The 15633-nt window shown below is 35.6% G+C and overlaps 1 protein-coding gene across 2 annotated transcripts in view; it reads left to right on the forward strand.

Moving 5' to 3' along the window:
* LOC150103482 (regulation of nuclear pre-mRNA domain-containing protein 1B) overlaps nt 1-15633 on the forward strand; it is a 202048-nt gene that overhangs the window by 48391 nt on the left and 138024 nt on the right. For both annotated transcript variants that reach the window (XM_090397488.1, XM_090397487.1), the window contains exon 4: nt 10853-10900. In XM_090397488.1, the coding sequence (XP_090253614.1) occupies nt 10853-10900 (48 nt within the window). The remainder of the gene's footprint in view (nt 1-10852; nt 10901-15633) is intronic.

Consider the following 15633-nt stretch of genomic DNA (forward strand, 5'->3'; position numbering starts at 1 on the left):
ATCTTTCGCATACCCAATTCTTCAGTTAAACTTACCCTGTTTCTCAATTCATATGCAATTTATCAACCATTAATCGCACACTTAATCGTCTATCAGATCATACCATATCTTGCACTTTGTTCACATTTGCGTCCATCATTTTTATTTTTGGCTGCCCACTTATGGGGTCGTCATTCTTGCCCGCCTTTGAATCTCTTATGCCACTCAAAGACACTTCACTTTTTCAGAGCATCCACACCGTATGCCACTTTCAACAGCTGTTTCAGTAGCAATTTTGCTGATTTTCACACAAAATTTGATGTTAACATGCTGCTCTAAATTTCTATCACAAATTTATATGCCAAAGTTGACATGCAGATCTCTGTTGTTTTTGCAATAGCCACCTAGCAAATGGCTCTATCTTCTTTAGGTATATGAATGCATTAGTTAAAACATGTACAAAGACGTGACTCCAACCAAATCACAACATGGGCGACACTACGTGGCTGTTCTTGGAATTAAATTGTCACACCTTGTATATTAGAAAACTAAGAAATGAGAATACTATATTTGAATTACTCAAAGGTGTAAAATTGGAAGAGGTGAATCAGGCTTACCTCCTTCGGCTACAATACTGCTTCCCATTATAAATATGGGCATTAAAGTTATAAATTTATCAAATATTATATATTGCTATAATGAGGCAACTGTATCTCATTCGTGTTGGAGAACACCACTCCAATACTATAAGGAAAGCCAACTCCAAAACACTCAAATTGTTTACTATATTTCACAGTTATAAGAATCACCTTATGCCAGACAGTGTTTTTCCACATAGTCAGGTGTTTCAAGATGATTGAAGGTGGTGTTTTCTCATACACAGATTTTAATGAAAATGATCCCAGTGTGCAGTATTCTCACACTTACGGTATAACCAGTAGTTTATTATAGAAGGCAGGAGCAAACATTCAGGGTGTGCTATGTGTGCAGTGCTCATCCACTGAATAGCAATATCACTGATATTATATCTTTGCATTTATTCCCGTTAAAGACTCCCCTAATTGTTTCCAGACTTCGCGTGATTCCTAAAAGTAAACAAAATATACTAATGCTATGTGAAGAGGACACTTTTCGGCTTGTAATATTGCATCACATTCGAGTTAATGGCCCAGGTGTGCATTCAAAATACATACACCTTTGAGCCCTTTGAAAAGATGTACAGATGGCACGGTGGATCAAATTCTTAGTGTTCTAGTAGTTTTAAACCACTCGCAAGGCGAGGCAGGATGAGCTCAGAGAAAATAGTACCTAGAGGCTGTGATTGGTTATTGTATCAACCAATCCAATTGAACATTGTCATTTGTCATGAGTTGTTGTTTTTGTTTTCTGAGTTTCATCTATTTTGTGTGTGTGAAGTGTGAACTGATAGTGGTAGGCAGAGTAATAGTTTGCTGTAGTGAATTTCTTTCAGTATATCATTGCATCCAAGGGAATCAGGACATTTCAGTAGTTTTTTATAACAGTGTGAACTCATTGTAAGGTTTCATGGAATGAATACAGCACATATAAATAACTAAACTAGCTTAATTGATCCTATATTTTGTCTCAACCACTGAGATATTACCAGGAAAACAATATTAAAATTGCACAAACAGTGAGAAATGCACAAAATAAGTGGGAAAAATTACACCGACATCCTAAAGTCCTATGAGGGATATGCTCGAGGTGCGGTTGGTGGGCAGACTAAGAATTAAAGTTTACCAAATCTCATCATCATCAAATTCCAGCCATGTACCCTCAAGGGGTGGACAGGATATGATAGTACTACATGAAAAATTTACATCATTACTGACTTCCTATTACAATTTTCCTCCAAATCAATCTGTTGCTTGTCAAAACTCCAACATTATCAGATCTAATATTTCTATCGTTTAAGGCACATTGTACCGTATCAATCCACCTATATCTTGGTCTTCCTCTGGGACTTTTTCCTGCCAACCTGGAAAAGAACACTTGTTTTGCTAATCTTTCCTCTCCCATTCTGTATAAGTGACAATACCAGCTGAGATTAGCTCTGCTAACACATTCCTGGATGCTGACAATGTCTAGTACTTTCCTAATATCCTCGTTTTTAATATGATGTTGCCATTGATGTCATCTGTTCACGACTCTAATCTTTCTCAGGACTCTCATATCTGCGGTTTCTAGTCTTTGATCAAGTGTTTTACTTCTGACCCAGCTCTCAGATCCATAAGTTAAAATTGGTTTGAACACTGTCTTGTATACAGCTAATTTGGTGTTCTGACTAATTTCTGTCTTATTCCATATGAATTGACTTCCTACCATACCAGCTTTTTTGATTTTGTTGTCTATTTCCATATTTAATTTACCATCTTCACTAAAATTCATGCCTAAGTAGCTGAAATGTTTTACTTGTTCCACAGGTAAAACATTTCAGTTTTACCTGTGGTTCTCCGTTCAAAACGCAGTTGACATTTTCAACGATTCTGCCTGTTTTCATTGTCTTTTTATTGCTGACCTTCACACCATATCTATTACAACAGTTATTCAATTTAGTCAGGGAATCATGCAGACTTTTCTATATTCTTGCCGAAGTCTTCCCATGACTTTTGTTTAGCTAGTTTTATATAGTGTTTAGCATTCTTGCATTTGTCTCTGTATTCTCTAAGAGCACAAGCTGACTTATTTGCCAGGAACTTTTGATATGCTTTCTTCTTTTCCTTCACTGCCTCTTTAACTTCCTGTGTCCACCATGGAGTTCTAATTTTTCTATCCTTGCAGATAACCTCACCACATGCCTCCCTGGCTGAATCAATCAGAGTTTTCTTCAAGGCTTGCCACTGAATCTCCAAGGTTTGGTTCCTGTTCTCAAACTGTTTCATTTTGTCTTCAATAATCTTTGTGTATTTAGTCTACAGTTTGCATCTGAGAGCTGCTCAACTTTTATTCTCTTTAAAACTTTCTTACATATTCTTCTTTTCAATATGAAATTCAATTTATCCTGTTTAAGACCAAATGGTATTCACTTCCAATTTCAAATCCTCTGTACATTCTAGTGTCCTGCACCAGAGAGAAAAATCACTGTCAACAATAACATAGTCAATGAGACTTCTCTTATTCCTTGCCTCTTCTCTCCATTTGAATTTGTGCACATTTTTATGTTCGAACATGGTGTTAGTAATAACCAGTCCATGTCCTGAGCAGAAATCCAACAGGTATTTGCCATTATTGTTAGCTTTGCTTTTTTCTCCAAATTTTCCCAAACTAGTTTTGTATGTCTGACAATCATTTCCTACTCTGTTATTTAGATCCCCAACAAGGACCAACTTTTCCTTTTTCATTGTGTCAGTTGCTTTCTCTAAAGACTCAAAAAATTCCTCCACTTCTACCTTAGTAGAATCTTTTGTGGGACCATATGCACAAATAAGTCTCATTGTCCAGTTCCCCATTCTGATATTTGCCCATATCACTCTACTTGAGACTGCCTGCCATGCAAGATTAGCCTCATATTTAGTGTTGAATACTCTGGCTACTCCTTCTTTTTCTTGATTGTCATTGCCTGAATATTACATTTTGTATTTATTGCTGAGAAAGATCTCACCAGTTTTTGTCTTTTTTGTTTCAATCATCCCTATTATGTTGATCTGGTACTTATCTAATTCCATTTCTTTGCCATTCAGGCTTCTTATGTTGATAGTACCGATCTTTAACTCGGGTGATGTTGAGTTGGGGTGTGTTTTCAGATTTGTTCCATTAGCTGACTTTTCGCTTTTTGACCTGGTTCCCTTGCAAAAACAGCGGGGGCATTGTTTAACCAGGCGATGCCCCAGCCGGCATGAAATTTTGTCATGTTGTACCCACATTTTGTATTTTGGTTTAAGCCAATAAGAATACAATTTAGTCAGCTAAATCCCAAATTGCCAGCCCATCCTCGTTCATTCAGTATCCAGGTAGATACCCATCGGGGTGCACCACGAGAAGGTGAGGATTGGACGTTAGGTCAGAAGCCCTGGTCGATATTCTGCATTCCTTTAAAGGCTATGTGGAGGTCTCCTTTCAGTTATCCAGCTTTGACCTTTAAGCACCCCGTTTACCAAATCTTGGGAAGTTTAGTATATTAATATTATTAAGAGAGACCTCCCGATGTCAGGGACTCATCAAGGAAGGCCAAATACTACATGCACCAGCTATCATACTTATTCTTGAATTCATTCACACTGCTTGCACTCATAACATAGAATGAGAATCCAATTCAATCTTGTACCACCCTATGAGAGAAAAATTTAGCCCTCACCCCCTTCTTAGCAGCATTCATTCATTCTCAGCTTCCATAGGTGCCCTTTCATCCTTTTCCTACTCTTCCATAAAATGAAAAATCCCATCAACTGAAATACTGTATAACCCTTTCAGAAGTTTATACATCTCAATCATATAATTTGTTTGCCCGTGCCTACAATCTATAAATTCTCAATCTGTCTTCATAATCAGTATTCCACAATCCTGATATCATTTTTTTTAACGCTCTCCTTTGTACTCTCTCCACTGTGTCAGAATCACAACAGAAACCAGGAGATCAGACCTGCACACAATAATTCAAGTTAGGCTCTTATCAAGGCCTTCTAAAGAGGCAAAATGATTTCCTTTTCTTTGCATGTTAATATTCATATTGCAATTATCTTTTGAGTTGTAATTGCAGTCTTTGCTTCATGGCCCCTGAACTTCAACTTGCTATCTACTAACATTCCAAGATCCATAGATTTGGCATGATTAGATTGGATATCTAATCATGCCAAAGTACATGACTTTGTAAAATAATGTATTAATTAAATAAATGTGTGTCTTCGCAATTGTTAAATAATGTTAATTATTTAAACTTAACTTTACTCTGTTCAAACTAACTATGTTAAGACTATCAACTGCAAAACTTCTCAAAGTTAATCTTACTGTGAACAATTTCTATCTCCCCCCCCCCCTTGCTATTAAATAAATTTTGTATTATAAGTAAATTTAATGTGTACAGTCCTCCCTCTCATACAAATTGAATTAGAAAATTTAGTTTTTTATCGACTGCACCATCTAATTTGATTAAATTTTGTTAGAAAGTGAGGTGAGGAAAAACAGGAATTAATCACTAAATATATCCAAATTTTCTATATGCAAGTCGTGACTATTAGTATCTTATTATGCCTGCAGGTTCGCATTTTTTGGAAATAGTGCATTAGCCAAAAGAACAGATCAGGTAGTTACAAAACAGAAACATTTATTTTACTATAGAAGAACTACATTTAAACTAGAGAGACTTTGCGAATGATGTGATATCAACGTATCCTTAAATTTAGAATATTCCTTGGTGTCTCTAAGAATGGGGGAAGAATTTAAAAAATTCTTGGCCTTTTCAACCAGTTTGTTTTTAAGAAGAATCAGTAATTGGAAGTCCGACATTCATGGATCCAAGATATACTTTCTAACTAATTACAAAAATATTGCCTACTTACATATTCACAATGAATAAAGAGCCCAAAATACAGCATACTTCTTCAGGACTTTAGCGTCTTGGACATCATAGGCAGTTGCTAGTAGGTCTTTCTTCCGTCGAACATTCAATATGTAATCAGCCGTGGTTACTGCTTGGCTTGTGTGTAACTGCTGAGGAAATCGGTCTGCTTCAATTTGGAGAAGAAGTCCTACAGCATTCTACATGGGAGAAGAGCCTTGGCGACGAGCGGAAGGAAGAGCTCTGATGACGAACAGTGAAAAGGCCCGACGACGACCGGAAGAAAAAGCCTTGAGCCAAGGACCACAATCTTCTTTTATGCAAAATTGTCACCCTTTGTTCTCTATTGCTTTCTTTTCAGGATTAGCTTCTAGCGATGACGTCAATTCTGCCCAATCGGTCAACAACGGCTGACTTTGCAACCTTTGGTTGGTGTTTCGCCCATCGCTAATCTGGCATAATCCCTACTTACAGCTTTATATATATTCAATGTACATGCACTTTTAGTGACACTTTATTTAGCACATTATACTTTAAATATTTCTAAATATTGAGAAAGAAAAATATGTAATATCGATTGCAAAAAATTTGCAAAGCAAAAATTATTCCACAAGAGATTTTACAACTTTATACATTTACTGACATTGAACTGTTATCCATTGTCTCATGCCCACAGTTCCAGCCTATTCAAATCATTCTGCAAGTACTGTATATCAGCATCATTCTTGATTATCCTGCCTATTCTTTGCATCATCAGCAAATAGCTGTATATTGCCTGTCAAATCCTTCCCAATATCATTACTTTACAGATTGAATAACAGTGGACTGATTCTTATAGTACATCACTAGTTACCTTAAATCTTGCAGACTCACATCTCCCGTATACTGCTTTTTGATATCTGTCATTCAGCCATCCTCTTAACCATGCTAATTATTTTATAAACCAAACCCATATTCTCCAATTTATGCAACAGTCTTCCATGCTGTTTTCTGTCAAAAACCTTAGCAAAATCCAAAAGTATCATGTTATATCCATTCCCCTTGTCTAATTCAGTGGTAACATTATTATAGCATGTGAGCAAGTTGCTAAAACATGGCCTTCCCTTAGTAAACCCATGCTGTTCATTGCAAAGGAGCCATAACTAATTTTTTCAAAATCTTCACTGCCACACCTGAGATACTGATTGATCGATAGTTGGATACATCGGTCTTTGCATCATCCTTGTGCAATGGGATTACCATACATTCTTTCCATTCCCTCAGAATCTTTCCTTTTCTGAGATTCAAATTATATTGCCTGGTCAAAAGAATAGCCAGTTCAGCTGAACACTCTTTTAGCACCTGTACTGATATCCAGTCAGTCCCTATTGTTGAATTGTTATTCAGTTTGTGCAACAGTTTTAACACTTTCGCTGCCAACTACGAGTATACTCGTAGTGGGTAAACCTGCTTCACAAGCCAGCTACGAGTATACTCGTATGACGCTTACCGCCGGGAACGAGATTATTGTAGTGACCTTGAAGAAGTGAAAATGCTTGGCTTGTGGGGCTAGCATCAAAACTGTGTATTCTCATAGACCGTATATGCTCTGTACAAGCCAACTACGAGTATACTCGTAGGACGCTTACCTCCGGTAACGAGATTATCGTACTGACCTTGAAGAAGTGAAACTGCTCGGCGTAGGGGAACAGACCATGCCAAAGTAGCGTGGCAGCGAACGTGTTAATACCTTCTCTTCATACACCAGGTTGATAACTTTTAGCAAAATGGGCACTCATTAGTTGAACAACCTCTTTTACATCTGTCATTCTCACACCATCTGCATTCAGAAGTTATATTCATTCTTTCTTTTACTTGCAGCATATCGATAGAATTCTTGTGTAAATATAACCATATTTTTTGAGATTAGGTTGGTTTTTAAATATACTGCTGATTCTTAAAAAAAGTATTTCATGTTTATATTTGTTGTGGGGAAGCATAGTAGTTTTCTTGCATTTGATTTTGTGCAAAGTATTCAATGCATGGTCAGCTAGATCTGATTGACCATACTTATGGCAGCAAATGTATTTCTTAAGTTCTTCTCAGTGGATTCTTCTTGTTAGCAGATTGTAGCCATTGTAGCAGATTGCACAAGATGATCTGGTGAATAAAGGAAAATTCAGCTGTAATTTCAGACTAGGTAGAACAGGGATTAGCGGGTCTGTTGACAAGGGTTTTGATACCACCATATTGTTGAGAGGGAGATATGGGGGGGGGGGGGAAAAAGAGGGTGCTGTGGAAGATATGTGATTAGAGTTTCCAGAAAAGGTAGGCTGTTTTCTTTTTCTATAGTTAACTGGATTCAAGGGTTGGTTTACTTCAAGAACAGATTGGCACACTACTTGCTATTCTATTTGCTGTTAATGCAGCTATCTCCAAGGCGAACTCTTGTCGATTCTTAATCCTAAAAAATGTTTTAAGTTGTCATAAATTTTTTGTCTAAAAGGCTTGACGAAACAGCCATTAGCCTAGGACACAACTTTGCAGTAGCACCATGTCATATTCCTTCTTTAGATTTCCAACTGCATATGGAATGTGGTATTTGCAATTTTCCTCCTACCATCGCCAACAGTATTAGGCTTGACATAGGCTAACATTGTTTTTCTGCTTAGAAGAAATTGCCCAACTCCTCTCTCTCTCTCTCCATAAATTACACAAAGACAATAGCATAATAATCACAAGAGCCGATAAGGATAATTCTACTGTGGTCATCAGAGTTAGTGGATATAATCGGAAAATGAATGTGTTTGCTCAGAAATCACACTACTTATAAATCACTGGATTATGACCCCACTAATTCTAAAAACAAAACATTAAAAAGGCTTCTTAAAAATGTCACATCTTGGCTTTCTGAAATAGTTAAAAAAAAAAAAAAAAAAAAAAAAAGCAAATCATTTAATTCCCATCCCTTCAGATATACAGATTGCAAAAATTCATAAATGCAATAATCTTCTCTGTCCTGTCAATTCTTAATCCTAAAAAAATGTTTTAAGTTGTCATAATTTTTTTGTCTAGAAGGCTTGATGAAACAGCCATTAGCTTCCTTAGCCTTGGACACAAGTAGATGCTACTGTTTAAGTTAGCTAAATCCTTAATCCCACTTATAGGTCATTTTTCCTCTTTTATTAAAAATTCCACTCATTTCAAATCTTTAATCCAAAATTTAATGTTAGATAATAACAATAACATGATAAGCTTTGATGTCAACTCTTTTTACCATTATCCCTCTTTCTGACGTTTTCAATTTATTTAAAAAAAATGCCCCCCCCCCCCACCCTTGATATTTTACCATTCATTCTGGCTACTTGAAAAGATACCATTTATAAAGAAATTGAGGGCACAGCTATAGGCTTCTCTCTGTCCCAGCCAATTAGTATATGGAACATTTTGAAAAACATGCTCTTGATACTGCTATTCTCCAACCGTCTATCTGGCTAAAGATACACTGATGATGTGTTCTCTATTTGGCCACATGGCACAGACACATTAGACTCCTTTGTCCTCCATCTCAAGGTTTCAGTTTGTTGGTAACTTCCACAGGCCAAGAAGTGACCTTCTTAAGGAGCCTTTGGAGTGTTCTAATTTGGGAGCTGGTAGGATTATACTCAATAGGGAGGTGGTAGCCCGATCTAACAATAAAGCATTAAGCTTACCCGTGTAGTCTGTTTGGTTGAGAACCACAGTGGCATTTCCCTTATCTGCTTTGGTGATTACTATTTCTTGTAGAGCTTTATACTGTCCTACTTTGGCCAAACAGGCAAGACAGCAAATGTCAGGATTTTGGAACACAGAGACTACATCTGGTTTCACCAGTACAGCCACTCTGGGCTTGCAGACCATGCTCTGGATACCTGCCACAGAATACGTTGGAAGAAAGCCACGTTAATACACCGCAGCAAATTTAAATATGAAACATTGTTCATGGAATCAGCCTCAGCTCTAAAACAACTTTCCAGATCTCAACAAATTTGGGTGCATAGACTGCCCCAAATTGGGAAGCTTGCATCTTGAGAACTTCAGCCCAACAGCCAAGACAACCCAATATAGCCCACTGGGGGGCACCTTTAGGACTCTAGGAACAACAGTACTTTTTTCTCTTCTGCTTCATTTGCTTTTTGTAGTGCCTGCATGCACATGTCATTGTTGTATGTTCCCATGAAGATGGCAATGTGACATTGCCAAAATATAGGAGTCATTTATTAAAGTTTCTTTTAATTAATATTCCAGTATACATTGTAAATTCCTTAAATAATTATTTAATTATTAAATAATTTAATAGTCATGTGTTACCAACGTATAAGCCTATCTACAAGAACTCTCCTTTATTCACCAGACCTTCTTGTTTAATGGTTACAGTGACAAAAAGATCAACAAATTAATTGTTCTTCCTGTCTTGGGACATCCCACTCAAGATGCAGACTATAGTAATTTTATCATTGTTTCTCAATTCTGAGGCACATCAGAAAAGATAGTCAGAACTCTAAAAAAGTATAATCTCTGCACTGCATTTAATCCTTACCTGAAGCTGCTGCCCTCATCTGCACTCCCAATGATTCTCTGCTTCCTCTCTCTGTTCCAGGTGTGTTTAAAAATTTTTTTGTTCTTGCAACTTATCATATTATGGTCAAATGGGAGATCTGCTAACATCTGCCTAGAAGAACATAAGAAATATAGTTATTCAGGTCTAACTTACCATGCCTTGGGTACTTTACAGAGTCAAGTGGAAAACTATTGTGCTTCACCACAACAAATACACACTTGAAATACTTATTTTTAGTATCAGTAGTAGTTGTAAAAAACTAACCTGATCTTAATTATGCTTGGTCATCAAGATTTGGGAAGTGTTAATTCTTAGTCTTCCTGCCTAATAGCACCCATAGAGAGTGCCTCTCTATTGACTTCAAGCTTTAGAGAAGCACTCTGTATATTTTTTTCACTTATTGTTTTGTTCATTTTTGTATATGTTTTGCAATTTGAATATTGTTTCCCTGACAATGTCTCAGTGACTGAGATGAAATATAGGATCATTTAAACTAGTTTTTAATTATTTATATGTACTGCATAATAGTCAAAGAGTATGTGCTGTATGTGACATTTGTATGATTTTATTCAATGTTATTAAGATTATTGTTTATGTAACTTAATTCAGAAGCATCAGCATAAATATCTCGCTAATATGTGTGTGTAGAAAACTAAGCTTCGACACATACTTTAGCCAACAATTCACTGAAATATAATTTTTCATTTGGTAATTATTCACATAAATGTATACTTTGTTTTCTTGACAAAAGCTGATAAAATCATAATTGTTTTGTTTAGTTTTTAAAGTTCCACAAAGAAAAGTTGTGCAGCAAAAGATTGAAGAAGGTATCCTTCTTTCATATAATTTAATAAGTAATGAATTGTTTCTCTGATAGTTGATATTATTATACTGAAAGTTCTTTAGATATAATCACATGAAACAAAACTTATGTATTAGAATATTCCATTTTTTTTACGATATTTTATTTTAAATATTTTGAAAGTAATGCCACTCCTTTACTTAAACAAGCTATCTATGCAAACTTTTCATTTCAAACAAAAAAATTTTTTTTTTAATTCAAGTGCATACACTTATGCTATATTCAGAACATAAAGGAGTTCATATGTGAAAGGAAAGTGTATGGCATCAGTCTCCCATCTGAAGTGTAACAGTATAATGTGTTCAAATTCTATGAACCACAAGTCACTTGCATTATGCTTGGTCAGCTGCTGCTCTGATGCTTGTGAATCATCTGACAACCTTCAGTATTTTTATCCTTACAGTACTCTTAAGAATGAAAAAAATATATATATTTAAAGAAGAAAATGGAAATATGAAGAAGGATAGTGCTTATTTTCTATTATTCATGAACTATGTCTCATTGCTTTATGAAAGCATCTAGCATCATCATTATGCATTCTTCTTCAAATTCTTGCACTGCTGATTCATATAATTGATGAATAACAGTGGAAAGAACATGCATACATCTAACTATCTTCTATACTTCCTTCAGTTCCAGCTGATGATTTACTATGTAAATATAGGCTATACATTGTGGGAAAATTTAGAGAAAACAGCAAAACTAATTCTTTCTTCTTTGACTACGCATTATTGCCACTTTCTATGCAGGGTCCGCGTGTTACTTAGATGCGACTTCTTGTTAGTACCACTCCCAACCGATCTGTTGCTGGGGAGGGGGATATATTTTTGATTGTAACAGCGTATGTTCACGGGGCCGGTTTGCCTGTTTATGGGATGAAAAATGCCAGATAAACTGGCAGAAAAACCCTACTGCCCACACCCAAGGCGGGCTAACTTGGCTATGCCTGAGGAAGATCCTCAAGTGAGGAACTTGAGGAAAACAGCAAAGCTAATAATAATGCTTAAGTGGTTGCTGGGATTTCGGTTCAGGGCATGGACTAGTTATTACTAATGCCATGTTCCAGCATAAAAATGTGCACAAATTCACATGGAAAAAACATGCAAGAAATAAGAAAAATCTCATTGACTATGTTATAGTTAATAGTGATGTTTTGTCACTAGTTCACACGAGTGCACCTAAACCTCTTTTTATGTGAATTTTTTTTTATGCGAATTGGGATATCAAAAATAATTTTTTTACGCGATTTTTATTCACTTTTATGCGACCAACCTAAAGTCTAAGTTAGGAAAAAATCTGTAATTCAAGAAAATTCTAAGAATTTTGTAGAATTGCATTCTCATTTCAATTAAGAAAATTCTAAATTCTTACGGATTTCATTTATTGGGAATTCCCCGAATTACATAACTGACTGTGCATAAAACAGCAGTTCCTAGCCGTTTAAATTTGGTGTTTGAGTAGACAACACAGTTACCGCATTTTTTGCATTTGAATTTTTTAAGTGAAATCAAAATAAAAATCACGTTATAAAATTAATAATTTTGCCAAGAAATAATAAATGGTAAGCTATATGTAATATTCAAACTTTCATTTCATTAACCAAAGATTTTAATCCAGCCCTCACATGATGTTGCCGATAACCAAAAAAAAAAAAGAGGAAAGCCGTTTCCTTGGGTATAAAAATTCAAATTTTAGATAGTCTTCAAACTGGGGAAGGTGCGACGGCTGTGGGTAAGCATTTTAGAGTCTGTGAATCAACTGTTAGATCTATAAAGAAAAATGAAGATGCGATTAGAAAAGTGGTATGTCTGGTACAAAATCGAGTGCGAAATTATCATCATACACAAGAGTTGTTGTTCTAGAAAAGGCCAAAAAAGCTTTAGTGATGTGGATAGAAAATAATGTACAAAAAAGAATGCCAGTTGATGGAAATTCCATCAAGCAATCAGCATTGAGATTTTATGAACAGATTAAAAAACTGCAGCCAGATACTTCATCTCAATTGAGGAAAAAATATGAATCTCATGCAAGCAATGGTTGACTGGCTAAGTTTATTAAAAGACATGCTCTTCATAATATAAAAATTAAAGGTGAAATGGCTTCTGCTGATGAAACAGCTGCGGAAATGTTTTTGTGGAAATGCTGCTAAAGCATTTCCACAAAAACTTGCTAAAATAATTGAAGATGGAGGTTACACTCGTGAACACGTTTGGAATATGAATGAAACCGGCCTTTTCTGGAAAAAAATGCCAAACAGAACTTATGTATCAAAAATTTCAAAAAACTGTTGGTGGGTTCAAAGCAGCAAAGGATCGCATAACACTCCTATTTTGTTCGAACGCTTTAGGAGATTGAATGTTAAAACCACTGCTCATAAATCGATCATTAAGACCATGGCCAGTGAAAGGCGTAGATTTTCAAAAATTGCCAGTTTGTTGTACGCTTGAAGTTAGACGCTATTTGAATGACAAGGGTCTCGAATTTAAAGTGCTTTTGATTCTTGATAATGCACCCGGTCATTCTGCTATAGAACACCCAAATGTGCAATTTTTTTTTCTGCCATCCAATACCACATCATTGCTACAACCTCTAGATCAGAGTATAATTGCGACTTTTAAAACATATTATGTCAGACGAACATTTCAGTACGTTTTGAACAAGCTAAATGATGATGAAACACTGTCAGTTATGGATGTGTGGAAAAAATTTTCAATTATGGATTGTATTGATCAGGTTCGATTATTGTTATCTGAATTGAGACCAGAAACTATGAATGCATGCTGGAAAGCTATTTGGCCCTCATGTGTTAAAGAGAATGCTCCTGTTCCCTTCAATCATACTGCAGAATTCCCCAATATAATAAGTTTGGCATGTGAAATTGGCAGAGAAGGATTCGATGATCTTACATTGGCAGATATCGAAGAATTGTTAATCGATAAACCTCTTATCGAAGATAAAATAATGGAGATTGTTTCTGAGGCTCCTGAAAGCGAAGAAGTTAATGATAATGATCAAGATAATCCTAGTTTTACTGCTGATATTATTAAATATCAGTCTTAAAATGGACAGTAATTTAGGCAATTATTTTGCCCAACATGATTCAAATGAAGAACTTGCTGGGAAGTTTTCACGTGAGCTTAAGTTGTTAATGTCTTCAATTCATCCAGAGAATTATATCGCGACTTATCTAAAGCATCAACACAGCGATTAATAACTGAGTTCATGTCTAAAACTACTGAAACAACTAGTGGTACTTTTGTACAAGACATGACAAGAAGAATTCCACAAGTTGAGGCAGAAGTCGATGAGGATAATACTATATCTAGTAATTCTAGTGATATTACAGTCTCACGAAAAAGAAAGCTTTTGCGTTTATTGTCAGAAACTGATAGCGAATAACGTAATTTTTTTATAGAATCCTTAGCAAACAACTGAAATGAATATGTTTTTTTTAAAGTTATTAAAATTTGTTATATGTATGTGTGTTCTCCATGAAATGTAAATAACAATCTTATGATCCTAACGAATTTAATGTTTTGTTTTGTTTTTTTCATTATTTTGCTTATATTTCAGATTTGGAACCAATCGTCACTTTTTCTATGGAGTCAGTAGTTCTTTTTACGCGAATTCTATTTGCACGTAATTTTTATCAACATATCTATCATGTAAAAAGAGGTTTAGGTGTATACAGGGGATTTGAAATAGGAAGTAGTCACTATTTAGTTTTACTTGGTTGTACCTCAATTCCTTCATGGTGATTATTACATCTTTTCAGCACACCCTCATATTATTATTATTATTAGCTGTTTTCTCCAAATTTTCCCAAAATACTCTATGTCTGGGATTCCTTTACTACTAATTTGCTATTTAATTATCCAACAAGGACCAGCTTTTTTTGTCACCTACCTTCTCTTAATGACTTGCTTTTTCCTGAGTAGAAACTTCTATGGGATGATAGGCACAAATAAGTTTCAATGTCCAATTTCCCATTTTAAAATTTGTCCACGTTACTTAAACTTTTTAAACTTTGCTTAACTGTCTACTAATAAAGAAGTTTATCTTCATTTTTAGTGTTGAATGCTATAGCTACTCATTTTTCCCAAAATATAAAATTCCAGTTGTTTTATTAATTGTTAATTTTTATGGCTATTTTTCTTTTGGAGTACCCCTTTTAATGTCATTGGCTTTTTACTCAATTTTTAGGGCATTACTGATGTTTTAAAGACATGGATACATGGAAAATATAAGGAAGGAATAATTTTGGACATACCTTTGTAGGATGTTCCTGGTTGTCTTCTTTTGGAGCAGCATCAGGCATATATCGGTAAACATTCATATACTATTGCTGAAATATGACTGAAAGGAAGGGGGGGTGGAAATGTGGAGATAGAAAGATGTGGGAGAATTGCAGGTATGCCAAAGGTATGTGAATTTAAAACCGAGGTTTCAAGGGTGGGCTGTGAATTCTTTGGGAAGAAGGTGGAAGATAAATTGGAAGGAAAGGGGAGGATGGAATATAATGGAACAAGATTAGGGGTGGGAGTAATGGGGTGTGAGCTGTTTCGACTGAGTGTTGTCTTTGGAGCTTGTGGGAGACGTGAAGGCTATGTCATGTTGGCTTAGTGGTTTTGTCAATTGTTTTAGTTATCCCCACACACTTGCCCGTCCACAGTCTGTTTAGGTCCTCCTGTAAAGCTA

The sequence above is a fragment of the Typopeltis vanoorti genome, chromosome 9, assembly GCF_054136105.1.
Source record: "Typopeltis vanoorti isolate ZY-2024b chromosome 9, IOZ_Tvanoo_1.0, whole genome shotgun sequence".
In the NCBI taxonomy this organism is placed as follows: Eukaryota; Metazoa; Arthropoda; class Arachnida; order Uropygi; family Thelyphonidae; genus Typopeltis; species Typopeltis vanoorti.